This window comes from Hippocampus comes, unplaced genomic scaffold (genome assembly GCF_001891065.2).
Source record: "Hippocampus comes isolate QL1 unplaced genomic scaffold, H_comes_QL1_v1.1 scaffold158, whole genome shotgun sequence".
NCBI classification, from domain to species: Eukaryota; Metazoa; Chordata; class Actinopteri; order Syngnathiformes; family Syngnathidae; genus Hippocampus; species Hippocampus comes.
The window spans coordinates 3,680,355-3,708,190 of record NW_017805548.1 but is presented as its reverse complement, the minus strand read 5'-3'; the positions used below and the strand labels follow the sequence as shown (position 1 = coordinate 3,708,190).

Genomic DNA, 27,836 nt, shown 5'->3' with positions numbered 1-27,836 from the left:
TAGTATGCCCCTTGTTTCTATCTGTGGACACAATGAATGAACAGATCGTTCAACCTACTGCAGCAGTTTTTACTTTTTTTCCTCGGTTTGTTTAACTCAAGAGAACAAATGCAGTCATATAAAGAAAAAAATAAGTTGAGACAGCAGCTTCAGTAAAACTCATCAACTGCTTGAAACTTTGTTTTTTATTTCTCTCACATAATTACAGACAGCTTTACAGGAAGCTCATCACTGTTCCTTTCTTTCCAACTTGGTGAGGCTGCAAACTGTGGAACTGAAGGGTGATCCTGTGAATCAAAAAAAAAAAAGTTGTCAAGCATTAACCAAAACTTTAAAAATATTAAAAATACCCAGCAATAAATGGCAATGATAATAATTCTGATAAATCCTCAACAAGGATGAAAGTAGCAATTATTTTGACAACAGATTTATCTGTTGATTAATCAATGATTTTTTTTTGTTTCATTTCCATACCTATAATCAAAAACTCAACAGCATTGTTCTTTATAAATAGCGCATTGCCACGGCAACAGCTTGCGATGAACCCCTCCCCCCAAAAAAATATATATAAACAGAAAAACCCAATAACTTCATCTTCATAGCTTTACATTTAACATCCATTGATTGAAGATTGGACAAACTCTCTCTGAGGAGTTTGTTCAATTACCTTGACCTGTATAAAAGTCCAAAAACTGTGACAAATTCCAAAGTGATTTCAAATGCCAGACTTTGTATTAAGTTTAGCATTAGGCTTCAAATCAGGTATGGGATGATTACTTTTGATGGGATAACAAGATTTTAAAAGTCACTTTCTCTGAACTTAACCTGCCCAAACTTGTCAAAACCGGTGATTTCTTTCTCCCCACTGACGGGTCATTAGACGAACATGGCACGGGTAGTGTCCAGCCTCATGTCATTGTGAATCCCACATGAGTTATCCCGTCATTGCAACAATCAAACGGCCGTTTCCTGTTTCGAGGGATTCATGACACTGCATAAATAAGGAGCACGTTTACTATTGTGGCAGATAAGTGGTTATCACAGCTAAAATGTTAACATCTACTAGTTTATATCAGGAAGCGTTTTATACGAGCTACACTCGCTTGTGGTAGGGCACAAGCAACAATTGAGCCTGAGGATGGCTGAAGGCGATGAACCGATTAATTTCTCCTCGTCCAAACAAAGTCGGCTCTAAGGGGATGTTTCAGCTAGCGAAGTGACCAAGCAGAGGCAACCGTGGCTTGGGGGAAAGAGTTCCCTCTTGAAAAACATGCTTCAGAAGAGTTGCTGCCAAAGGAGGGAATACTTCCAATATAATGATGGCACATTTATGAGAGCACCACCCATCAATGTTTGAACATATGAAATTGTAAATATGGCTCAGCATTGTTGGAGGTGAAATACACATCCACTTCTTGCAATATACACAATATAAGTGTTGTATGGTAACAAATCTATTATGCATGTTTTACTATTTTATTTTTTTTTTGGTGCTATGTAATTGCTGATCATTTTTGCATTGGTCAAGACAGATATCGGCATCTCTGATTGGGTAGGTCGGGCAGTGAATTTATAAACAAAATTTCATTTTCCAGTGAGCGAAAAGCCTCGGTTATAAAGTTATAGTGTTCCCTCACTTATCGCGGTTAATAGGGACCGGGACCCTGCCGTCTCTGTGCGAGAATAAATATCAAACTGTTGTTTGCTATTTATTGTTTTCTTTGTTTGTGTTTGTATATTTATGCCGTTGTATTTTTATGCAGTTCAATTTTCTGCCCTTATATTTAGCTGTGTATTTCAATGCACTGCATGTTTGAACTGTGGTTGAGAGAGGAAGGTAATTTCATCTGTGCTGTATGTTGCACATAGAGCATATTTGACAATTAAGCTTGGCTTGACTTGACTTGACTTAAAAGCATACAGTTAAGTGCTGGAGTTTTTACTTTTCAAAATTTTTACGGCAATCTTTTCCTGTTTTTCTGCGAAATGAGTGTCGCCCTCCTCGACTACTAACAATCGGCAACGGCCTTCAAAAAAGCATGTCTATCGATCACAACTATTACGTTTCTGTGATCCTCATCTTCGAGAATGAACTCGCGTTCATCACAATTACATTCTCTTGCGTCTGGGCAGTCAGTTCAAAACATTGCTCTTGTAATCACAGATTCAGCAAGATATTGTTCAATGCAATGGGAGCTTATAACCGCCTAGAAAAGGGGGTGAAAATAACGTTAAAACAAACTGCTCCATGAAACAAAACCTGCTGTAAAAAATAGCAAATCTTTACACACCTGTCTTCAGTAAGAGCAAGCTCTCTGGTCAGAAACTCAAAGAGCTTGGCACTGTGCTCCTTATTCTTGTCAGCAGTGTCAGTCACCCCGATAGCAGATACGGACAGCACTACACAGGGAGCGCAAGATCCTGCCATCAACATTGGTAACCCAGGCTTCACGATCAAGTGCATTCTCTGTAAGAGAGCAGTAGGTGGAGTCATTCACATCATTGATCAAAAACTTTACAAAGGGAAAGCAACCACAGCAGCGTATTGTTTCCAGTAAAATGGCAGGACGTGGGCACATTGCGGCTCCTCTCTGTCTCGACCAAACGGTGCTTGTGTATTTTTCGTCATGCTTGTCTTGTCTTGTCAGTCTTTTTACCGTCCTCGCCACGTACGTGTATATATCCCAAGGCACACATACAGCCATAATAACCGTCTAACCCCCCACCCCCACCCCCTCTTAACCATCGCACATGGAGAGTAGTCATTGATTCATATCCCAATTTTAGTTTCATTTTCCATTACACTCGTGAAGATGTTATCAATTAGCGTGGCACGATGCGATGTTCCAGTTCAGTGGTTCTTAACCGGGGTTCGATCGAACCCCTGGCGTTCGTTGAGTTGGTCTCAGGGGTTCGACGAAGCCTATGCCATGGAGCAGGGGTGCCCAAACTTTTTGGACCGAAGATCTACTTTTCGATCAACCAACCTCCCAGGATCGCCCCTTACTGCGCACGTGCGGCCACGCACGCGCACACACACACACACGCACGCACGCACGCCATGATGAGAAACAGCCTGACACGGAGGCATGCGATGCACTTTTGCAGCCTGTTAACTATCGTAGCTCACACGTACCGTTTTAAAGTGATTCCCTGGGCCCTCCTAGATTGCTCTTCTTTGCCCGTGCCCTCGGTGAATTGTACACAAAGCAAACTCTGAATGAGAATAATGATGCAGACTGCTGAGCGCTAACTTCCGGTGACGTAATCACGCGCCACCGTCGGTTCAAGATTTTTTTTATAATAATAATTGATTTCATGTATAAGCGCCTTTCAAAGCACTCAAGGACACTTTACGATTAAAATTTTTGTGAAAATGAGACTGATTGGATGATTAGGGTGCAGCGTACATTAACACAAAAAATATATTTCAAACATGTACAAAGACACACAAATGGTTGTTTGTTTGTTTTTTCTCCTCTACACTCCTCGGATCTACTTGGGACCTGTCTTAGATCTACCGGTCGATCAGGATCGACGTAATGGGCACCCCTGCCATGGAGGGTAAGACACAAGCGACTCAACATGTTAATTAGTTAGGACACACCCGTTTGGTCATCATGGTTACAGATGATCACATGACATTGCTTGTCCAATCAGTGCTGTGGGAAATTTTGTTCGCTTAGTAGTCAACGTGTGACTGTCGTGATAGTACGTCGTACCATTAAAAAAAAAGTATACTTATCTCTTGAAATTGTATTTACTTTTTTTCTGGGTTTTTTATTTGATATCTTGAATTTATTTAAAAAAACAGCACTTTCTATACAGCGGTGGTTGTTTTAAAGTGCTCTATAAATACAGTTGAGTTGAGTATTGAGTTGATTAAGTCCACAATAGGTTATTGTTGGGGTACAGTAAGTCAATATTGAAATCCGCACATATACTGTAAAACTTTCATGAATTTTCGGGAAACAGTTGGTGACATGCTACAATGTTATTAAGACCTAATTTAATATGTTTTGCCTAGGAAAAAAATGCAGCCACCTGCTGCTTCCTGGAGCTGCCATCAAGCTCACCCGATTCCCCCTCCATTCCGCCCGACCAGATAACAGGGTTTTATTCGGAGCCCAATCAACTCATTGATCCTGGAGCATTGCTCCAACTTCACCATGAGCTCCAGATCCGCCAGACGCCGGGCTTTCTCAGCATTTTGAATCCTCAATGCTTTCACCTCCTCCACCAGTGCAAGGATGCCTTTCTGCTACAGTTGACAGCAGACATCGCCTCCCAAAAACATTTCGATGTTTCCTCGCTCATCAGCTGTCAGTGCCATCTTGGCCTCAATGCCGTATCCAGGCAATACATTAAGTAGGGTACTTGGGCAAATTTGTTTTATCCGAACACACCAGCAACAGCTCTTCAATGAGTCACAACTTGTTGTGTGACACAGCCTTTGAATTTTGTAAACTAGCATTCTCATCGCTGTTTCAACTCCACAAAACGCCGGTATGGAGGCGTGTGGCAGCATATTATTACAGACTATAACCAGTGGTGCACAAAAGTGGTGCACCATTGCGCATGAGCACTGTATATTGAAGTTGGGTAGCTATTTTGAAGTACAGGTTTAATGGGGATATCGTACTGAGTGTGTTTTGGGTGGACATTTTATCTGTCAAGTAATTAGAAGTGACCTTGAGCATACCTGTCAACTCATACGGTTTAGCCATAGTTCATACGGATTTTGTGGTGAATCTTACGCATATGGCCATATCGCACAAATCATACGGATTCTGAAAATTTCCGTTTTTTTTTTTCCCCCCCTAACAGGTAGTTCCGTTTGCTTTTGCCCAGAATGGTGCTAGTCTACTCGAATGCTTTCATTTCCGGTAACTTTCCAGTAAATCACGTGGTTCCTAGTTGAAAACAGCAGAGTATTCATTGCATACTTCGGTAGTGTACAAGCAAGTTCTACAAGGAAACAAATATATCATTCATATTTCGTGGGTTTTTTTCTGCCGTTATTTTGACATATAAAATGCTTTGGTATGTTATAAGGATTTTTTGCTCTTTATAAGGATTTTTTTTGGTAGTTTATACAGGTTGGCGCTCCGAAAAGTTGACAGGTATGCTTGAGCAAGATGCTGAACGCCCCGAGTTGCTCCTGATGTTGTGTCAACAGGAGGTGAATGAGGTAACAGTGTGAAATGCTTTGAGTACCTGAGGAAGAAAAGCAGTCCCTGTAAAGACAGCTCATTTTCATTGCCAATCTTTTTTAGCTTTGTCTCTCATCCACAAGCACAATTTTTCGGCCCAAAGTTACTATTTATGCAATAACAAATACATTCTCTATCAGCATAAGACTCTTTTCATGGAAAAGTGGTTTAATAATAATATACAGTATCTGTGAATCAGTTATTTCATAAGTATGATACTCTCTTTTCATATGCTATACCTTCTGGAGTATTATGATGTGTATAAATTCCAACCCAGGCTTAATATCTCCACCATGGCCTTTGGTGGGTAAAGAAGGTTTTTCCAAATCGTTTTCTTTTTTTTTTTGGTTGGGGCCGGGGAGTATTTTTTTCAGAAAAACGTTATCTCAATCCCACATGTGGTTGCATTCTGGCCTGGCATTGCTGGTGAAATAGTTTGGAAGGATTTCTGGCTCTTAGCTAATAGGTACTTAATTATAAATAAGATAAAAGAAGTATTGTATTAGTGAAAATTGTTCGTCGGATTTACCCAACTCAAGCATATTGAAAAGAAGTTTGAGAAAGAAATGGATGTAAATCGTACCTGGTCTGACTCTCCTGAAACCATGCTTCATCTGTTTTCGCAATGTCCATCAGCGAATCCTTACGGTGAAACGTAAGTAGTTTTATGAAAAAGTATATTGGAAAAAACTTTACGTTATTGATACGATCCTTCCACATGACAGCAACAGAAGAATGGTCTAACATACAGTAAGTGTGGGAGTTGGAGAGGAGTGAAAATTGGTGCGGAATCATGGTTTAAACTTTCTCAACACAAAGAAGTACTCACACTCGGATTGAGGGGAAGCTTAATGGGGAAGTGGGGGTACACAACACTACAAGACAAAGTTGGAGTAAACACTCCAGAATCCCACTGCCTTAGTGCAACAGACAAATGAACTAGAAAAATAATGAACCAAAGTGAATTATGGCAAAGTTCCTAAAACACTTAAATGAATTGAGTGACTAAACAAATTTATGGTTGATGGCAATGGCGAGGAACTAATTTGTTGCACTAAATGAAAGACAGTGGTATAAAAACACACACGAGGCATAGGGGGTGACAAACACAAGACACAGCCAGCACCTGGTACTGACTACACACACAACACACACAAAACATACAACACTCAGACCCCGACGCTCCCAAACTCTGAAATCAACTCAGTCCTTTAAAACAATGGTGGTTAAAGTTTGTATGTGTTGGTACACCTGAAATTATTTTTCTAATTGGGTCGCTCTTCCCTGCACTGATTTGTCAGCTGTAAGTTCCTCCATGAGGTTGATGGGAAATAATAATCAAAAAAACAACCTCTGGTGCTCATATGAGGGTCACATCAAAATATTTATGTGCAACCCTGATAATAACGCAAATACTGGCCTAGTACTCTGGCATCGACTACTACTACTATTAGTACAAACAGGAACAACTAGACTTTACACTGATCTGATTGAGTGGAATGAAATCAGTCGATATTTTTAATTTTCTGCAAACTCAGTGACTGACTGTAACGTCCTAATTTGCTATCTATCAAGGACAATGGTCACTGATAGGATCCGCTAAATAAAACATTACCGTGTTCTGTGCTGCTATAGTGTATATGAGCCCGAAGTCAAATTTATTTTTACCCTTGTCTCATGCCGTGCGAGAGGAAAGACTTTGCGCTTGGAGGTGGGCGTTCCATCTCCATGCCTTTGACCATCCAATCACAAAGTAATAGCGTTGTTGGAGTTTATTTTTTGACTGGGGAAAAAGTCCAAAAACAATGTTATTGTTTTTTTCTATTGTTAAATAGAAAATCAGTCTTTCAAAAGATTTGGTCTGAGAAGGGTGTAACTGATTAATAGACAGCCAAGTGACATCTCAAAAACGGTATGACAAAATCTGTAACGTAATCCCTTTCCACTTGATCCACTTAATTTTTTTGTTGTGTAGTAATACTTTGAAATGTATTGCCAACACTATTGATTGAAGAATGTATTTTGCTTGATTAAAAATGCGATAAAAACCTAATTGGTTTACGTCTTTACTTCCAGAATATTTCATGTAACAAAGGGACAGTTTCGCAGGGTTCTAGTTTTGCAAATTCAGTCGCTACATTTACAAAATATATCAAATGGCCCATCAAACAAACATTTTAAAATCATAAGATCTATTGTGTCGCAGTATTTCTACAGAAAATATTTAAATATGAGAAAGAGAATTGGTCCTTCTGCCATAACGATAAAACTTTGAATCGTTTGTTTTTTCTTTGCCCTATCCCTCAATACTTCTGGACTGATGTGAAAAACTCGTTTTCGTTGAAAATTTATAATGTCCCACGGTTTTAAGATTTTCATGTTACATTCTTTATGGATAACTTGGAATTTTCTTTTTTGGGTTTGATGAATATTATTTTGTTGATGTGTTGTTCGACACGGTTTTCGACTGGTTAGCACGTCCACCTCACAGTAGAGAGGTCCAGGATTCGATTCCTGGCTCCGGACTTCCCGTGTGGAGTTTGCATGTTCTCCCCGTGCCTGTGTGGGTTTTCTCTCGGAGCTCCAGTTTCTTTCCACATTTTAAAACCATGCATGGCAGGTTAATGGAACAATCTGCATTGTCGCGAGGTGTGATTGTGAATGTGAATGGTTGTTCATCTATGTGTGCCCTGTGATGCTCTGCGATTGGCTGGCAACCAGTTCAGAGTGTACCCTGCCTACTACCCGAAGAGAGTTGGGATAGGCTCCAGCACACCCCGTAACCCCTGTGAGAACAAGCTGATCAGAAGATGATGGATGAATGGATGGATAGCTGGGTAAATAACATATGCAGTGTGCCAAATGCAGAACTTGTCAGCCCTCCTTCTCAGGATTATATGATTGATGTGTTTTTCTCATACCTGAATAAAATAGAAACAATAAGTACATCCACCCACTTTATCTTCACAAGGGTCACAGGGCATGCTGGAGCCTATCCCAGCTGCTTTTGGGCAGTAGGTGGGGGAGACCCGAACCGGTTGCCAGCCAATCACAGGGCGCACAGAGACGAACAACCATCCACGCTCACACTCACAAATTAGAGTTTTCAGTGTTGCTTCATTGTTGTTGCCAAGCATGTTTTTGGAATGTGGGAAGAAACAGGAGTACACGGAGAAAACCCACGCATTAACGGGGAGAACATGCAAACTTCACACAGGAAGCCCTGAGCCGAGATTGAACCCACGACCTGTGCACTGTGAGGTTGACGCACTAACCAGTCATCCACCGGGCCACCACAAGTACATAAATGAATGAATGAATGTTTGAATTCTTCGACGTTCAATATATTTTTTTTCAAGTTCTGTGCATTAACAACTTCTTTTGACCTGTTGTGGGTGCTGTTGTTAACAATCCCCCCCACCCCCCAAAATGCCCGATATGCGCACGCGCGCCATGGATTGCGTAAAAAAGTAGGGCTGGGATGGCGCAGGGTTTCCAGATCCTGCCCTGAGGCAGTTGGAAATATGGTAGCTATTTCAAATAGCTACCATCCTTTAAATGATCGCATCAAGACTAAACTCAATTTTGTAATTCAGTCTGCCAGTACAGATTTAACATACAGTTCGGTTGACGTGACGTGGCAACCCGCGAAGCAATTGCTTCATTTGAAAATGTGTCCAGAAATTTTCACAAGAGTAACAACTCATAACACGTCTTTTATCAGATATCCTGTAAATCTACATTGTTTTTCTTTGACTGAGAAAAATGAAATTGCTGACAGTAGAAACTTTGAAAAGGTGCAATTATTAAATTTAACAAGGATAATGTGCACGAATGGAATGAGTAATCTTTTTTTTCTGTGGTACTACGTTGTAAAATTACTCACGTCAACTGGCTTTCCCAAAACAGCCGCAGCGAATGAGCAGAGCTTTTCCAGAAACTCTTCGGAGAATGAGCTTTCTGGTAAATTGCTCTGCAAATCGACAAAGGGCATATTTATCGGTGTGCTGGAAGCAACGGACTAGACTTCCTGTCCTGGTCTCCTTCTTTGACGATGTAGTCACCCTTGCATTCATTGCTGCATTCGCAGAAAGCGGGAATTCGGACTTTCTGGCTTTCGACCAGGGAAAGTGCACGAGAGGGCTTTGAACTGAGAGGTCCGAGTACCTGTAGCAAAGTCGGAAAAACATCGACAAAGGCGATCCCCATTGAGAGACAGATCGTGAATGGCAAGACATATTTTACAAGATTATTAACAGATCTGTATTACAATAATTTACTTGTTTGACATAACGTAACACAACGTGATTTGCACTGACTGCGCAAAACTATGCCGATATCTCCGAGCATGAAGTTATATGGTGAAATGAATGAAATGGTTAGAAGATATTCCTTTTATGTATATGAATAAAATGAATTATAAAGGTTTTCATTTGTGCTTTGCCAGAACAATTTATTGGAATCGGCTATCTTTGTTGTTTACATTCGCCTTGAACGGTTTGAAGTCTGAACTGGGGCAATCCGAGTGAATCTCTCCGATTCCTCACCTTCTTCGAATGCCGCTTAAGTAACAAGGGATTCGCATTGTGCGCTGACTCTTACGTCAACATTACTGCCATATTGGATGTGGTAAAGTGGAGACGATGCATCAAGATAAAAAAAAACAAAACAAAAAAGCTACGGTACAGGAAGCCTTTGCTCGTTGAGGACGTGAAGACCAAGACGCAGTGTTTAACCGGGAGTCACTGACCATCTTTTCCATACAACTATTGGGTGTCGCGTGTGTGTGTGTGTGTGTGTGTGTATGTGTGTGTGTGTGTGTGTGTGTGTGTGTGTGTGTGCGCGCGCGCGCGTGCGTGTACGTGTACGTGTACGTGTGTGTGTGTGTGTGTGTGTGTGTGTGTGTGCGCGCGCGTGCGTGTACGCGTGTTCAAGCGTGTGTCAGTGTAGGGCAGGGGTGTCCAAAGTCGATCCTCAAGGGCTGCTGTCCTGTCTGTTTTTCTGCTCCCCCTGCCTGTTTTCCAGCTCTCCTGGGAGGTTCACACTTGATTCAAATCATCAGGAACGTTCTAATGCTACTTAAGAGCCGGCTGATGAGCTGATCATCTGAATCAGGTGTGTTGCAACCAGGAGAGCTAGAAAACAGGCAGGACAGTGGCCCAACAGGCCCGCAGCTGGACATGCCTGGTGTAGGGTACGTTACTTCCCAAATGTAACTTTTATCTTTTTACAAATAAAATGTATATTCATTCATTATTCTTCCATTTATCCCCATTAGGGTCGTGGGGGGTGCTGGAGCCTATCCCAGCTGTCTTCGGGCAGTAGACGGGGGACACCCTGAATTGGTCGCCAGCCAATCGCAGGGCACACAGAGACAAACAAACATCCACGCCCACACTCACACCTAGGGACAATTTAGAGTGTTCAATCGGTCTGCCAAGCATGTTTTTGGAATGTGGGAGGAAACCGGAGGAAACCGACGCAGGCCCGGGAGAACATGCAAACTCCACACAGGGAGGCCGGAGCTGGAATTGAACCCAGTACCAGTGCACTGTGAAGTCTACGTGCTAACCACTGGACTACCGGGCCACCTTAAAATGTATATTATTATTATTATTATTATTATTATTATTATTATTATTAGTAGTAGTAGTAGTAGTAGTAGTAGTAGTAGTAGTAGTAGTAGTAGTAGTATATATCAATTCAGTGGTTCTCAATTATTTTCTGTGATGCCCGCCCTAGAAGAGGAAAACATCTTGTGCCCCCCCTTCCCCCGCACAATAGTATCATTTGTCTATAAAATTGTAAAAGTACACCTTTGCATAACACTGTATCCTTATTAACGTATAAGAGAATAAAAAAGAAATATGGACCAACTTATAACAAAGAATAGCTTTAGTAACTGAAACAGAAAAGATTTAAAGTGCATCTGAAATTCAAAAATAACATTAAATCCTTAATTTAACTATAAATATTTTTTGACTGACCATGTCAAACCATACGATACGAAGAATGCATTCAAACTCATCACCAACGTTATTTCAGGATCACAATATCAAAAAGAAAACTTTAACCAGCAAAACAAAAATATATAAATGATTTGTGCTTTTTTTTTTTTTTTAATCAAAGATGATGTCTGGATTAATGGCTACAACGAGCACGTTTTGCAATGCACAGCTATTCAAAGCGAGGTTTGAAGCATAACACAGCAACTCTCGACTCCTGCTCAATGTGTAGCCGGGATCTGTATTTTAGTTTACTGAAGTAGCAGTCACAAAGCGGCATGATTGTTGGCAATATTTGGCACGTTTTCGCTGAAAAAACCTCGAGCAGCTTGTCAGCGTGATTGGGGTGTAATGTCTTTAGGTGACACCTTAATTTATTTGGCTTCATGCTGTCCCCAACCAACATTTTTAGACACAGTAGGCACATCGATGTTTCCTCGTCTGCACCGTAGTCACACTGAAGCCAAACGCTACATACGCCTCGTCATATTTCCTCCCTTCGAATGCTCCCTGCGCAAACTCTGCCAAATAGAGCGCCACTGCCCCCTAACGTAGTGGAGGTGCAACTGCACTTTATTCCAGGACAGTAAAAAAATAAAAAAGCATGTTACCCGAGGTCAAACGCACCCCCATTGACGGAGCCTCGCCCCCCCCCACTATTTGAGAAACACTGTATTAATTGCATTTGCAATGCATTTCTTTATATTATCTCTGTTCGAGTAATAAGTTATTTATTGTTCCTTTTAAGTTACTTTTTTACATGGATGAATTAAATAATTTAGTAATGCTCTCAACATTTTAAAAGGAAGAATGCGAAAATTGCAACCATAGCTGGTAAAGTTACTGTAATTTGTAATGAGGGTCTTTTACTATATTGTGTAGGGTATAATGTTTCAACTCTAGGGTGGGAGATTACTGTCTTTGATTTATGTGTATCAACAACAAGAAGAATTTTTAAAATACAAATACAGTAATTGGAAGGCGGGAGGGCGAGATGTTGGGGGGGTCGGGGTCACGGTGAGTGAATGTTTAGCACGTCTGCCTCACAATACAGTGCAGTCCATAATCCAGTGTGCAATGCCCAATGAGCACAGAACAAATGCAGCATTTTGATCATCATGTAACCTTGACCTAATTTTTCAAGATCAGTGAGAGCCAACCTTTGTAGCATTTGAACATTTGAAGCAAAAATCTCCGAGATACAGTACTGCATTGCCTTTTGAAGTTAATGGACCATATTTCTTGATCACAAGATTTTCTTTTTGACTGAGGTAACAGCAGTTAAAAAAAAGGGGTTTGGGGCGTGGCGATAGCTATATCTGGACAAGTTTGATAAAATTTGACAAATGAGGTATCTTTTTCCTGTTAAAGGTCGAGTGTGAAGTTACCGGTATTTCAGAAAATCCCATATGAAATATTTTTATGTCACAAGTAAAGTATTTAAACAAAATACATTAAGTAAAGCATGACAAATTATTTCTATTCTGTAAAAAAAGTAATAGTTTTTCCCAAAGTGAGATCCTGGCAAGCTCCAAACCTGGAAATGTGATGTCACTTCAAGGACAACAATAGCAGGGCTTAATGTGGAAAGTGTACAAAGCCAGTCAGACATTGATTCGGAAAGCGAAGTTGCAAACTTATATGATGATATTCAGGTGTTGGATGATTTGGAGGAAGAGAAGGTTGTTGGTAAGATGTATGTTAGACCTGACATGTATGAGCCAGACGCTAAAGTTGCGGAAAATGTTGTGCCTGAACGGCTGGACGTACCCTTTGAGATTGAAGAATGGTAAGCTATATCGGCTGTGGTTATTTGCCTCGCGTTATTGTTTGAAATTCGATGCCGTGCCATGCTGTAAATTGCCTACAATGGGATTAACTATTCAGTCCATGTATTTCCACTAACACATAGTGGGTTGGTGTCCGAGATTGTCCTTGGTAAGGTCATTCTGTTGCATTGTAGCTCACTCTGCAAAATATATAGGCAAGCCTTCTTTAGCATAATTGCAAACCATGATTCCATCTATGCACTCATATATTATGAATGTTTTCATACAGGATTCCATCTGTGTTCACGGATAATATTTTGAATTAAATGAAATTTTTTGTAAACAACAGCGAGAGTTATTGAATAATTATCATATGTAACTTTTTGCAAAACGTATATCATAATCAAAATGGTTGAGCAAACAGAGGTCTTCAAAGTGCTTGTGAAAAAGAACGTTCGTTGACACCAGTCTGAATTTCATTCGCTTTGTGAGAACGAAACTGGTCCATTTTCATGTCCAATTCTTTTCTTTTGGACACTCAAACTGGTAGCCTGATTGTGAACAGTCCACTGCCACACAGTGCCAAGGCATTTCTCAGAATAACTCGATAACAATGGCAAAGCGCAGTTAATGGGACAATCAACGATGCAGCACAATGGCCGACTGGTGCCTTGGCATTCTTTGAATGACATCACTTGCCAGAGATTGCCAAACAAAAATATTTTTGTGGTTAGGCGCATTGTTATAGGTCTAACTATAATCTAAAAAACTAGAGTGTTGCGTGAAAAAAAAAAGCGAAATTTTACTTGAAATAGTTTTAGCTCTAAGTACTCAAAAGATGGTTGACCAAGTTTACTTAACACTTGGCCTTTAATTAAATTGTGTTAGTGCATTTGATGAAACAACAACACACACACACACACACACACACACACACACACACACACACACACAGACGAATCCAAACATGCAACGATAATTTGTACTTCATTTTTTTAATCCACTAGATGTGTTTAGGTCATGTACTGTGTTTATATTGTACCAATGTTGTTTATTGTTTTTCAGCAGTACTGATTTCTTGTTGTGCTGTCTTTGTCCCCTGGTTGTCAGGGTAAACTACCTTTAAATAAAGTTAGAGAGAGAGAGAGAGAGAGAGAGAGAGAGAGAGAGAGAGAGAGAGAGAGAGAGACGCGCGCGCACACACACACACACACACACACACACACACACACACACACACACACACACACACACACACACACACACACACGACAGACTGTACCATTATCCTTTCAGTGAAGGAATACAAATCAAATAGAAACCTGTCACAATAACCCCTCCCAATGCGTCACGTAGAAAGGTTACAAAGACGTGATAATACGAATTGCTTGCTGCTTGGCGGTGCTTCCAATTTCTGCTTGTTATTTTTTTCGCTCACACCCGATCCACATAGTAAGATGGATTCTTCTTAATATGGCGGCCGTTTCTGTTGGTGTAAAGCGAAACTTTACTTTTTAATCAAATAGCATGACATTGCGAGAATCTTCGGGAGTCAGGCATCGTCTGATCAAATTTAGCTGGACAAGGACACTCGGAAGCATCAAATTGATTGTCGGAAACCAGCGGCGTCATTTTGGGTTTCGTTTTGATTATCAAACCCTGGGCTACCTTCGCAGTTGATGGTCGTAGTCACTGACGTTGCTTTTGTTCCAACTGTTGTATTTTTATTGGTAAAGCCGATAGGTACGATTGGACATCACTTGACTCATAAGAAAGGCGTCTTATAAGGAACGTGGAGAGCACTTACTTAAGTCCGAATAGAACAGCGCCCCAGTGGACATTGACGTTAACTTACCTGTTAGTGAATTTCAGTGTTGTTTGGATGTCAACCCCAGTCAGTAAAAGGAGGAATTTGGTTTGCTAGCACTGTGTAAGTACTTGTATCAACTTTATCTACCGTTCTTCACTACCTATGACTAAAGCTGTGAAAAATATATAGGCTATATGCCGTATTGAGACCTGGTTTTAATTATTATTGTTATTTTACCGCATGTCAAGGCCTAGTAAACTGAGCAGCAATATAAAAATATTGAAACAGCCACTTCCAAACAGTGTGGTAATTATTTTCTGGTCCTTGTACAATGACTAGCAATACTGGCAAATCAAATGGAGAAGATTCTTGACCTGAGCCAATCGGAGCTACATGAACTTCTGGATCACCCAGAAAAGGTGGCATCTATGGCCCACGAGTCTGATGAGGTGAGAGCTGAGATGCATCTCAGAAGTCACACATTCAACACAAAATGAAACATTTGTGTGCATAGAGTAATTTAGTTGATTTATGTAAAGAAGATTAACGTTGGTTAATGTCAGAAAAGTACAACCAATCATTATCGACATTCCCATGTACCTCTCTACCCATCCCCACATCAATCTCTGAAGAATCCAAAAGATTGACACAATATGCTTGTTGATTTTATTTATATAGACATTAAGCGTTTTCTTCCCCATAGGCGCGCACTATAGAGAAAAAGCTAAATGTTTCTAAGTCAGAAAAAGGTAACCACTCGTCCCCAAAATATATGTACACATCTCTACACATGCTCACATCATTCTATGAATATATCACAATTGCCACCAGATTTAGGATTGTATTCGCGTGAAAACCTTTCCTCTTAGGCCAGGGGTGGGCAAACTACGGTCAGCAGGCTGGATCTGGCCCATTGGTCTTTTTAATCCGGCCCGCCGAAGGTTGGCACACAATTAAGGTTTGATGTGAATGATTGCATTCATTTCATTTGGACTTGTAATGACAGGCATGTCAACGCCAGGCGGCGCATTGACTTGAAGTTGCAGAGCACATGGAGGGAGGGGGAGAAGACGAAAGAGGGGGAGAGACAGAGGGAGAGATCTTATCTACTACCCTCGGACCTCTGTCAAACGGAAATTCCTAAACCCTGTTAAAAAAAAAATATGCATTCAACTTTCTACTACTATATTACATTAACGATCGATTCATAACAATGGAAGTTCCGGAACCCGGAAACCCGCAGTAGCGCCAACTCAAGCAACTCCCGCTCGATACGACGGAATAATTGTGTCCGCGCCGCTATTTTCTATCATTGGATCCAAAACGGCGACATGTAAGTGACTCTTTATTGCAGTGAGTTTTACTGGAATTGCAAACGTTTTTAATTTAATTCATTTACATTTACGTCCTGTGTAGATCATGGCATCCAAACAAAGAGGAACGGTAATGACCACAGAAGAGAAAGTGAAATGCATCCGATTAAGTGAAGCGGGTTACAAAGTACGAAACATTCAGGAGACGCTTAGCGTCTGAAAGACTCAAATTTATGAGACTTTGAAAAAGGAAGAAGCGATTCTTGCTCAGTCCGATTCTGGCTATTTCCATGCTCAGAGTGAATTGCTTGCGGCTTGGCGCACAGTCGAGTAAATGAACATTTCCTGGAATGGTTTGACTGTTATCGTGCTTAAAAACTTTCCGCAAACCTGACCGCTGATAAGAGAGAAGGCGAGCCCCATAGCGCCATGGCCATTGAGGACTTCGAAGCGTTCCGTGGCTGGCTTCAAAAGTTGGTTGCACGACATCAGCTGAGCAATGCTGTCTTGGGTGGTGATCGAGGGGAGGTCAAGTTAGAGACAATGAGTGAGTGGAAAGAAAAGCTACCAGGTCTGTTATTAGTCTCATTTTGTAGCAAATAGTTCTAATTTTTTTAGACTATATTTTGTTCATGTACCTGTACTGTATACTGCAGTTTTTGTGTTCTAAACAGTATTTGGGCAATATATACAGTCATACCTCGGTTTTCGACCATAATCCATTCCAGAAGGCTGTTCGAAAACCGATTTGTTCGAAATCCGAAATCACGCTCTTTACAAAAAAAAAAATCTTTATTGAACACATCTGTTCACAATTGAACGCTCCACGAGGAAGCATAACTTCCTCATCTACTCAACTCAACTGTATTTATGGAGCACTTTCAAACAGCCATGGCTGCATACAAAGTGTTGTACATGGAACAACTAAACAGTAAAGCAACAAATCGGTAACAAAGACGGTAGAAAGCACCGAACAGCAAAACCAAGAACAAATCTGAATCATGCTGAGTCAAATGCCAAAGAATACAAGTAAGTTTTGAGGCGGGTTTTAAAGATCGGCAGCGAGGAGGCTTGCCGAATGTTCAGTGGGAGGTCATTCCAGAGAGGGACCAGCAACAGAAAAGGCTCGATCCCCTCTGAGCCTCAGCCTAGTTCTTGGTACTTCCAATAATGTCTGGTCCGCAGACCTGAGGCGCCGGGCAGGTCTGTAGGGGCGGATGAGTTCAGAGAGGTAAGGTGGCGCGATCTACTCGAGGAAGCATCACTTCCTCGTGTAAGGAAGACAAGAGGAGTCAAGTGACGCATTCAAGTGCGCTCAGTTTGTTCGAGAACCGAAATTCGGTCGTCATCCGAGGCATAAAAAAATTCAAAATTTTTGGTCGAAAACCGATTTGGTCGAGAACAGAGACGTTCGAAAACTGAGGTTTGACTGTTGTTGCACTTTGTTGCTTGTGTTGTCACACATGTATGTTGTTTACATATTTGGATGTTCATACAGGACATGTAACGTAGTTGTTTCCCACAGAAGGAAATTCTGTTATAAGGAAAGATTGGACACCGCAAATATGATTCCTTAACGAGAAAATACTGTATCGCTCTACTTCTACTGGTCAGATCACAACGCATCTGCAGCAATGCTTTGGCTAAGATGGGTGATCAACAACACTGTTCTCATTAAAAAAGTATGTTAATACTTTAATGCTTTTGTTCTATTGATGTTTGATATGGACTGTCAACAAATGCAGTTTTTTATATGTACTGTATCTTGTGCTGACCTGGCTCATCTGTTAAATTTTAAGTCAATGTGGCCCCTGAGCCAAAAAGTTTGCCCACCCCTGTCTTAGGCAATCACTATAGACAACGCACTAAAGATTGCTTCAAGATAGAAAACTCCAACCGATCATCACCAAAATTCATGTGCATACCTCTCTCTACCCATGCCCACATCAGTCTATGGAAATATTCAAAACAATTGGCACTATATTTTGGATTTCATGGTTATTCAACTTTTCCTCATAGGCATTCATATAGAGCAGGGGTGCCCAATAAGTCGATTGCGATCGACTGGTAGCTCACGGACTTGTCCCGAGTCGATGGCGATGGGTGTAGAGGGAAAAAAAAAACAAGCCATAACATTTGTGTGTCTGTATGCGTGTTATACCCCATGTGCTACAATTTCTACGATGTTTGTAACACATGGGTTACCCCATATGTTACAATTTCTACAATTTTTGTAGATTTTTGCGTATTGTCATCTTTAAATCAAAGACACAGCATAAAAATTGTGTGATATGAAATATTCCAATTCATGTTTTATTTATATAGATTTATATTTATGTTTTGGTCATAGCACAATACCGCTTTTATTGTCCATAGAGGGCAAAAGTACAAAGAAAAATATAAGAACTATATGTGTATGTATAGCACTGATGCCACTGAACATGTCGAGTGGTTGAAAGTGAAATAAATATTCAGGAATAATACTTTTACAATTTTTGTAAAATTGTATGTTGCGTTGTATAAACTTATGTACATCGACTGCAGCACATGGTTAATAACTGTGATAAATGTTGTGTTAGTGCACACTGCACCCTTGGTATCCTGTCAGTCTCACGTTCACAAAAAGTATTTAAAAAACAAAATAAAAAAAGCAGGTCACCTTTAATCTATGGTGGCCCGTGACCTGCGTCGCTGGAAGTTGTTTGCAATCAGCAGTCCGTAATTGCAGCTTGCGATCAGGTGTTGCGCTGTATCTTTTCTTCTTCTTCTTCTTGTTATGATTATTATCATTTAGAGTTTGTTTCATGTACAATTCACAGAAAGTACTTAACAAGAATGGGAATCTGGAGGGCCGAGAGAAACATTTTAAAGCGGCACACGTGAGCTACGATAGTTAAACATTACAAAAGTGCGTCACATGCCTCCGCGTCAGATCTCGAAGAAGCTAGGCACTGATTTCCTTTTCACAAACTCTCAAACTCTTGTGTCGACTTTATTTTTCAGTTTCGTTCATGAATGGTACACATCATGCCATGATGAGCACCAAGTGTGTGCGCAGGTATGCGGTAACGGGTCGATCACGGGCGAAAGTAGATCTTCCGTCAAAAAAGGTTGGGCACGCCTGATATAGAGAAATAGCTGAATAGGTTAACATTGCATCATGTTAGAACCCTACAACTGTCACCGAATGTTTGTATATTTCCACTCGTATAAAAAGAAAAAGCTTATTGCGACAATGTCTGAAAAATCCACAATTAGAAGATCGGTGCACCTTTTAGTAACTTGAGCTATATTGAACAAAAATATAAACGCTTTTGCTTTTGTTTCCATTTTTTCATGAGGTGCACTCAAAGAAAGATCTAAAACTGTTTCTACATACATAAAAGACCATTTTCCTCAAATACTGTTCACAAATATGTCTAAATCTGTGTAAGTGAGAATTTCTTCCTGTCAAGCTCATCTATCTATACTCACAGATTTGGCAAGTCAAAATGATGATGAGACAGTTTGGATGTCACACAGGTGTGGCTGAGGCTGGCCATAATAAAAGGCCACTCTGAAATGTGCAGTTGTATCGATCACCCAGTACAATGCCACCAATGTCGCAAGTTTTGCGGGCGCATGCTGACTGCAGCAATGTCTACCAGAGCTATTGCCCATAAATTGAATGTTCATTTGTCAGACATAAGCTGTCTCCAAAGGTATTTCAGACAGTTTGGCAGTATAATCTACCCACAGACCACCAGACCACGTGTAATCACACCAATCCAGGACTTCCACCTCCAGCATGTTCACCTCTAAGATCGTCGAAGACCAACCATAATTTGCTTTGCATTACCAAAAATGTTCGTACCAACTGTCAGAAACTGCCTCACAGAAGCTCATCTGCATGCTCGTCGTCCCATCAGGGTCTCGATCTGACTCAAATTGGTCATTGTAACTGACTTGAGTGGGCAAATCCTCACATTGGATGGCATCTAGCACGTTGGAGAGGTGTTCTCTTCACAGATGAATCCTGGATTTTGCTGTGCAGGGCAGATGGCAGCGTGTATGGGTGTGATATTTGCTGATGTCAGCACCTCGTGGATTGAGTCGCCCATGGTGGTGGTGGGGTTATGGTATGGGCCGGCGCATGTTATGGGCAACAAACACAGGTGCATTTTATTGCGCCATTTTGAATGCACACAGATGCCATGACAAGATCTTGAGGCCCATTCTTGTTCCATTCACCCCATATTGTAGCTTGATAATGTTGCAAGGATCTGTACACTAATCCTGAAAGCTGAAAACAACCCAGTCATTTTATGGCTGCAACACATTCCAAAAATGCTAGGACTGGTGGCAAAAAAGAAAATTGAGGAATGCTCATCAAACACCTGTTTGAAACATCACACAGGTCAACAGGCTAATTGGGAACAAGTGGGTGCCGTGATTGGATATACAGTATCAGTTGCTCATTTATACCTAAAGATGGGGCGAGGTTCATCCTTTTGTAAATAACTGTGTCAGAAAATAGTCAAACAATTTCAGGGCAATGTGTCCTCAACATACCATTGTAAGGAATTTTGGGATTTCATCATCTGCACTTCATAATGTCATTTAAAGGTTCATAAAATCTGGAGAAATCACTGCATGTAAGCGTCAAGGCCGAAAACCAACAGTGAATACCCATGATATTCAATCCCTCAGGAGGCACTGGATCAAAAACCAACATCAATGTGTCACTTCAGACCATCAATGTGTCACTTCTGAAATCCATCCATCCATCCAGCCAACCATTTTCTGAGAGTCGCAGGGTGTGCTGGAGCCTATCCCAGCTGTTTTCGGGCAGTAGGCGGGGTACACCCTGAACCGGTTGCCAGCCAATCGCAGGGCACACATAGATGAACAAACTTCAGAAAACCAATATCAGCGATTACAGTTTGGCGCCACATGCTAAAGCTCAACTTTAAATGCAACTATGCAAAGCAAAGCCATTCATCAACAACACCGAGAAAAGCTGCTGATGAAGTGGAAAAGTGGTCTGACAAGTCCACATTTCAAATAGTTTTTAGAAATTGTTATCGTGTCCTCCGGACAAAAGAGGAAAAGAACCATGCGGAAGGTTCTGGATGCAAAGTTTAAAAAACAGTATATGTGATGGTATAGGGCTGTCTTAGTGCCAATGGCATGGGAAATTTACACATTTGTAAAGGCATCATTTATGCTGAAAGATACGTACAGATTTTGGAGAAACATATGCTGCCATCCAAGCATTGTCTTTTTCATGGATGCCCTTGCTTATTTCAGCAAGACAATGCCAAACCACATCCTCAACATGTTACAGCAGCTTGGCTTCGTCATTAAAGAGTGTGGGAATTAAGATGGCCTGCCTGAAGTCCACACCTGTCTCTCGTTGAAAATGTGTGGTGCATTTTGAGGCGTAAAATACGACAATGGGTACTGTTGAACAGCGGAAAGTGTAGATCAAGCAAGAATGGGAAATAATTCCACCTATAAAGTTTAAACAATTAGTGTCCTTTACAAATGTTTATTGAATGTTGTTAAAAGAAGAGGGAGCACAGTGGTAAACATTCTCAACTTTACTCTCAACTGTATTTATAGAGCTCTTCAAAACAACCACCGCTGTATACAAAGTGCTACAAAATACATGTACACAAAAATAATTCATACACCAAAACAATAAATTAAGAATGGAGACAGTAGAAAGCACAAAAAGAGTAAAACAAAAAAAATCAAGCCTCATGTGTCAAAAGCCAAAGAACAAAAATGAGTTTTACGATGAATTTTAAAGATGGGCAGTGAGGGAGCTTGCCCCTGTACCAGCTTTGTTTGCAGTGTTGCAGCCATAAAATTCAAAGTTAATGATTATTTACTAAAAACAAGAACATTTACTAATTTGAACAATCCATATCTTATCTTTTTAGTGTATTCAACTAAATATCAGTTGATCGTGATTTGCAAATCATTGTATTGTTTTTATTTGTTTAACACAACATCCCAATTTGATTGGAATTGGGTTTGTACTACAGTTTTGCTTTTTATCTAATTGAAGCAAAATAAATTCAAATTCTGTTTTCTGCAATCCCATTGCAAAGATCCAGAACATCCACCTGGAGAGAGAGATGGCTTTGGCATCCAATCGCAGCCTTGCCGAGCAAAACCTGGCCATGAGGCCAGACCTGGAGTCGAGAAGAGAAGTTCTGGTGGAGAGATATCTACAGCTCGAGGCTATCAGAGAAACCTACAAAGAACACCACGCCATTATAGGTATGCTCCAGTAAAGGACAGAGTACCGTTTTTTTCCACACTAAAAGTCGCACTGGATTATGAGGCGCACCTTCAATGAATGGCCTATTTTATAATTTTTTTCTTATACTGTATTAGGCGCATTGCAATATAATACGCAATGTACAATGCATCCACTAGATGGGGCTACGCTGAAGGAAATGCCAACAGAACGATCAGATATCAGTAAAACTTATTTAATAAAGCAGCGACACGGTTCACTTAACCTACAGCAAGTTTACCGATCGCCTTAAGTTTGAACTCTGCGTTGTAAGCATGTCTCTTACAAGGAGCCATTTTGGGGTCGAAATATTACTGTAATGACCATACACAATATGCATCGGATTTTAAGGCGCGCTGTGAGCTTTTAAGAAAACGGAAGGTTTTTAGGTGCACCTTTTAGTGCGGAAAATACGGTAACTACATTTGCATGCAGCCCATATATGGGTTTAAGTCAAAATTCCAGTTTCTGAAACATTTGGAATAACCTGTTTACATGCATAAGCGGACAGTTAGCACTGCATTTTGAGATCCCGTTTTAAACAGCGACGTACACATAATGTTGTGACGCGAATAGACGTAATTTCCGCTTCTTACTATGGTCAATAAGTTTGGGCATCGTTTGAATTTGGGCAATTCCGTTCCTTTGATTCGATTCTATTTCCTAATCTTGATTCTGACTCTGAAAAAAAAGGTGGGGAACTAATAACAGTTATTTTTGGACAAATCCTATGAACATTTCTTTATTTCATTCATTCACTTTTTATGCTTTGTGAACTTTACTATGAGTTGCCCAAGGGGTGGTTTTTAACCCGTGTATTATTTAGCAATATATTAAGCAAAATGTATCTATCTAATTTAAGTAGTCTCTGTTACCATATGCTGTGTGTGTGTGTGTGTGCATACACACACACATACACACACACACAATGAGGAAATAGACAGTGAAACTCCTCTACAACGAAATCGTTTTTGCAGCAAAAAGTTTTTCACAACAGGAGACTTTTCACTGTAGCAAATTTTATATCAGACATAAACAGGAACACACACAAAAAACGTACCGTATTTTCACACCTATAAGGCGCCATTAAAAGTCTAAAAATAGTGCATAAGTATGAGCATACACTTATTTGACACTTCATATAGCCAGCGTAGAAAGAAAATAAGGGAAAGAAATTGCGAAATTTACGATCAGCATTTACTTTCACTTACATCAATTTCTTGCATAATGTCTTTTATTCTGCCTCCTCCATCTTTCAATTTTATTACCTTTATCCTTTCTTCAAGCGTTAAAGCTTTTCTTTTCTTAACTCCTTGGTATTCAAAGGTCAGTTTTGTCACTATTTTAGCAATGCAATGTTCGTGCCGCGTCTGAAACTAACAATAACAAATACTTCCTGGACTACTGCGCATGTGTAAACCAGTGTGGGGGGGCTGCTGTTGCCGTTTCCGAACGAAGCAGCAGAGGTCGCTGTGGTATGCTGAGGTTGGATTAGACTTTTGCGGAAGGCTTGTTTTTGTTGTAGTGAATCTCGTTGCGAGGCAAGAGCAGAGAAAAAGAATTCGCATAACGGAACAGGGGGACTTTTTGTTGCAGGGGAAGCAGAAAAGTGGGAATGGCTTTCATCCATGAGAATTTTTTTCACACTGGGGGGTATTTTCACCCATGTAGGGTCGGTTGGAGAGAAGTTTCACTGTATCCATTTTTTTCCCCTTCAAAAATTGACCTCGAAGAGATTGAAAGAACGGCAGTGTTTGGCCAGATTTATCCGGATGAATCTTCTTTAAATGTTCGAGCTTTATGAGAAAAGGCTTTCTCACAAACGAAGCACATGGGCTGTTGTGGATTGGTCGGTGATTTTATAAATCCATACTTCAAGTACTCCACAGAGTATTGCCTACACTTCTTTTTCGATGCTCCTGGGGTTGCCATGGTTATCCATGGAGAACAAAGGCAAACTGTTTTTAGAGGCGGACGATTTTTAGTGGAGTAACGATTACAAACTACAATTGAGATTCGGCAAAACGTATGAAACAATCGTATATAGTTTTAAAAACACAGTTTTATGGTGAAGTGTGAAAGGCTCGATAAATTATGCCTGGGACAGCTTAATTTAGAGATTGGAGACTTTAAAACCATCATACACATGGAGGTCATCGTTGACCAGAAATGCAAAACAAATTGAGTGTTCCCAAATGATGGTTTACATGATTGGCAAAATACTATTTCCGGTACTCAAAAGCTATTGTTGTTCATCTGATAATTCAATTATTGATATTGGTAGAATTACAAAATGGAAATCAAGACAAAGGAACTCAAATCAGGCTTACAAACTGGATGTATACAGGCACGTACATCTAGTTGTAGCGACTGGGGGACCGCTTAATTAAATTGTCCCATTTTCCCGGCCTTTCTACCAACACCAACGTCACATTTTACTCTAATTGCTCCAATGGCCCCTTCACAATTTCAACGCCCCCATCCGACTGTTTGCGGCTAGCACCCTATTGAAAGTTCATATTGCCCCCCGGGGAGGCGGTACCGCCCACTTTGAAAACCACTATGATATACAATTGGAACAGAAAAAAATAGAATTGGCTTTACTGTCATTGTGGTGCACAGTGAAATTGTACACACACAAATTGTATCACCCCAAGGAGAATAACTTCTCCTTGGGGTGATACAATAAAAGAGAGAGTGAAAACAAGCCCGAACTGAGGTAGAAGCAATTACGAACCTAAAAATAATGAATAAAATGAAATCCAATAAGGTGAGATAGTAGCACTTGTAAACATGATGGTGTGTGTGTGTGTGTGTGTGTGTGTGTGTGTGTGTGTGTGCGTGTGTGTGTGTGTGTGTGTGTGTGTGTGTGTGTGTGTCCCTATTTTAATTGAAGAAATTATTAGTTGGGCCAAAGCAGAGACCACTGTAATTGTAATTGAATGAATTAGTCTTGTTCATTGTCGATATCATATTAATAGTAATGATAGTAATAATAATAACTAGAGCTGCGTGCAGCTATAAAGGGCCCTGGCAACATTGGGGTACTGGCATGTTGGGGTACTGCCACATTGAAATTGAAATAGAACTGATTCCACGCTGGCCGCACACAAATGAGGCAAGTATACCACCACACTATCACCACACTAAACTTGTCTTTGAGTATTTAATACAACCGATACAAAGTACAAAAATTATGGTCACGTAGAAACAGCATTGCTGGGTCATCCCTCCATCTCCTGTGGGATCAGGAAGTCAGGCATTACCCCACCCCAAACCCACCCGCCAACCCTCTTTGTGAGATAATAGGCTCCACAGTAAATTAGTGTCAGGTTCTTCTCCCCAGGAAGAGATGCCTATTCTAAAAAAAATATGTTCATATGTGAAAGCATTATTATTTAATGTCAACAGTGTTGTCAAAGCTACTAAGTGTGTGTGTGTGTGTGTGTGTGTGTGTGTGTGTGTGTGTGTGTGTGTGTGTGTGTGTGTGCGAGTGTGTGTCCTAATGTGTATTGAAAGCTGGTGCTGAAAATTGTATTGTAGGTGTCTTATTAATCTTGAGAAACTGTATCAGTGTAGAAATTAACCAGATAACTTTGATATCAAATATGAAATGTGAATCTAGTGGCCAGTGTTGTCTAGTGTTGTGACAGTTGTGGAAATAAACATTCATGGAAACAGAAGCATGATCCGACACAACAATAGTCACATTTACCGTCTGATATTCACATCAGTAGCTTGCTGTAGATTAAAAAGAAATCAATACTAGTGTACAGTATGTATGGTGAACATTTTGAAAAATTTGTCTTTTTTTTTTTTTTACCTCGATGAAAGAGACATCAAGGATTAATAATATTAAAACGCCCCGTAAAAGCTTGAAGAGTTTTGACAGATTTAGTTTGGAGTTGAGGAAGATCTACCAAGAGAGGTTGCATGCATAGGTGTCAAGACTCCTTTTACTGGGGCACGTGCCTCAGTAAAAATCAGCTCTGCCCCTGTCTCAGCAGTGTACTGGCCATCAGACAGCCCAGTATGGCCGGATTGCGGTTAAAAAAAATTAAATAAAATTGCTGCACAGTTGTTAATATGTCCCACCTACCACCTTCAGTCTTTCCCTCCATTCAGTAATTAGCTTGCGATGGACAGGCACTTCCCTTTCTCTTGGTTGTGTGTAGAGTGGCATTGGCAGGTGGGGCCCACCTTTGACAGACTGGTCTATATCAATGACAAAGTCATTGTAATTGCAGCCCCTTCAGCACATCAAAATGAGGCAAACTAATTTCAGGGCACGCAAAAAGAAGAAAGAAAAATCCAAGAGGACGAAGAAAAGAACAAAGAGATGGTGGTGTTTTATATTAGATAAAAAAAGTCATGCTGCCAGTTTGTCTACCAGTATCACAATGTTGTGTGCACATTAATAACTCACATTAAACAGCAGGCCCGCATATGTGACAAAAGAGTAGATACAGCTGTTAATCTTACAGCTGAGTATTTTCCATCCAACACGTGACTCCCAAGGTTAAGGTATACTCAGACAAGCCCGGATTCTGTGCAAAAACTCAAAAACCCCAAAAAGGATTAATCATCCTCCTTAAGAGCATAAACATTTGCAAGGGCCACCCTAACATAATAACTGTGCCCTAAAACTTTTATGAACCTCCCAGCAGGGTCTCTAACTGTCTTAACATGAACAATGGGAATATCTTTATGAAAAAGAAAATGCCACACCTCTTGACTGATTAAGAAAGGATTAAAGAAATAGTTCACCAGTCCATCTTTTTATTTGTCTCAAATGAGTTTCTTGCCAATAAATTAAATGTGGATCGAGATGGCATAAGTCAGGGATGGACAATTGGCACTTTTGTCATGCATCTGGTTATGAAGTGTGTGGTGCTCGTGGCCCCTCTCCAGCATTTAAATTGCCCATCCCTGGCAAAAGTAATGCAGAACCTTACGATGCTTAATTAGGATATTTAACCATAAACAGTTGAGGCAGGTAAATAGCCTACAGAGGATGATTTATTAGGTTGAGCCATCTGGAAGTAAACATTTTGGCAAATAGAAAATAAAGAGCAGAGAAGTTGCATCAAAACAAAGAAGCACTACAGCAAAAGTATAAACCTGAAAATCTGGAAAACGCACCAACCCAAATCCCAGTAAAACAAAACTAAAGAATACGCCCATTCGCTTTACAGTTTGCTCAGGCTGCTGGCGCCTCCCACAACCAGACTTGGTTTACATGGTCTTCACCCGAAGATTCTGCACACTTAGGATTTCAACTCTTAAGATGTAGGGCAGGGGTCCCCAACCGCCGGTCCGCGGACCGGTACTGGTCCGCAGGGCATTTGGTACCGGGCCGCACAGAAAGAACTTGCCTTATTTCTGTTTTATTTATTTCGGAACACGAAAGATGTTTTATTTTGAAAAATTACCGGAT

General features: G+C 40.5%; 2 protein-coding genes across 2 annotated transcripts in view; one reads left to right on the top strand and one right to left on the bottom strand.

The window, feature by feature from the left end:
* Positions 1-148: 148 nt before the first annotated feature.
* ddt (D-dopachrome tautomerase) lies at positions 149-9,296 on the bottom strand. The gene is made up of 3 exons (XM_019879728.1): positions 9,100-9,296; positions 2,292-2,467; positions 149-287 (listed from the first exon to the last, which is right to left on the bottom strand). The coding sequence occupies exons 1-3, from the start codon at positions 9,205-9,207 to the stop codon at positions 215-217; spliced, it is 357 nt and encodes a 118-aa protein (XP_019735287.1). The 5' UTR covers positions 9,208-9,296; the 3' UTR covers positions 149-214.
* Positions 9,297-14,295: 4,999 nt separating this feature from the next.
* Positions 14,296-27,836, top strand: part of vps37c (VPS37C subunit of ESCRT-I) — a 24,034-nt gene continuing 10,493 nt past the window's right edge. Inside the window, exons 1-3 of the mRNA XM_019879720.1 lie at positions 14,296-14,917; positions 15,137-15,246; positions 22,209-22,380. Of these exons, the coding sequence (XP_019735279.1) occupies positions 15,154-15,246; positions 22,209-22,380 (265 nt within the window). The 5' untranslated portion in view covers positions 14,296-14,917; positions 15,137-15,153. The remainder of the gene's footprint in view (positions 14,918-15,136; positions 15,247-22,208; positions 22,381-27,836) is intronic.

Coding starts and splice junctions, on each gene's coding strand:
- ddt (XM_019879728.1), bottom strand. CDS start 9,207: ATGCCCTTTGTCGATTTGCAGAGCAATTTACCAGAAAGCTCATTCTCC. Junction 2,468..9,099: donor TTTTGGGAAAGCCAGTTGAC/GTGAGTAATTTT, acceptor GCTCTCTTACAG/AGAATGCACTTGATCGTGAA. Junction 288..2,291: donor CTTGCTCTTACTGAAGACAG/GTGTGTAAAGAT, acceptor TTTGATTCACAG/GATCACCCTTCAGTTCCACA.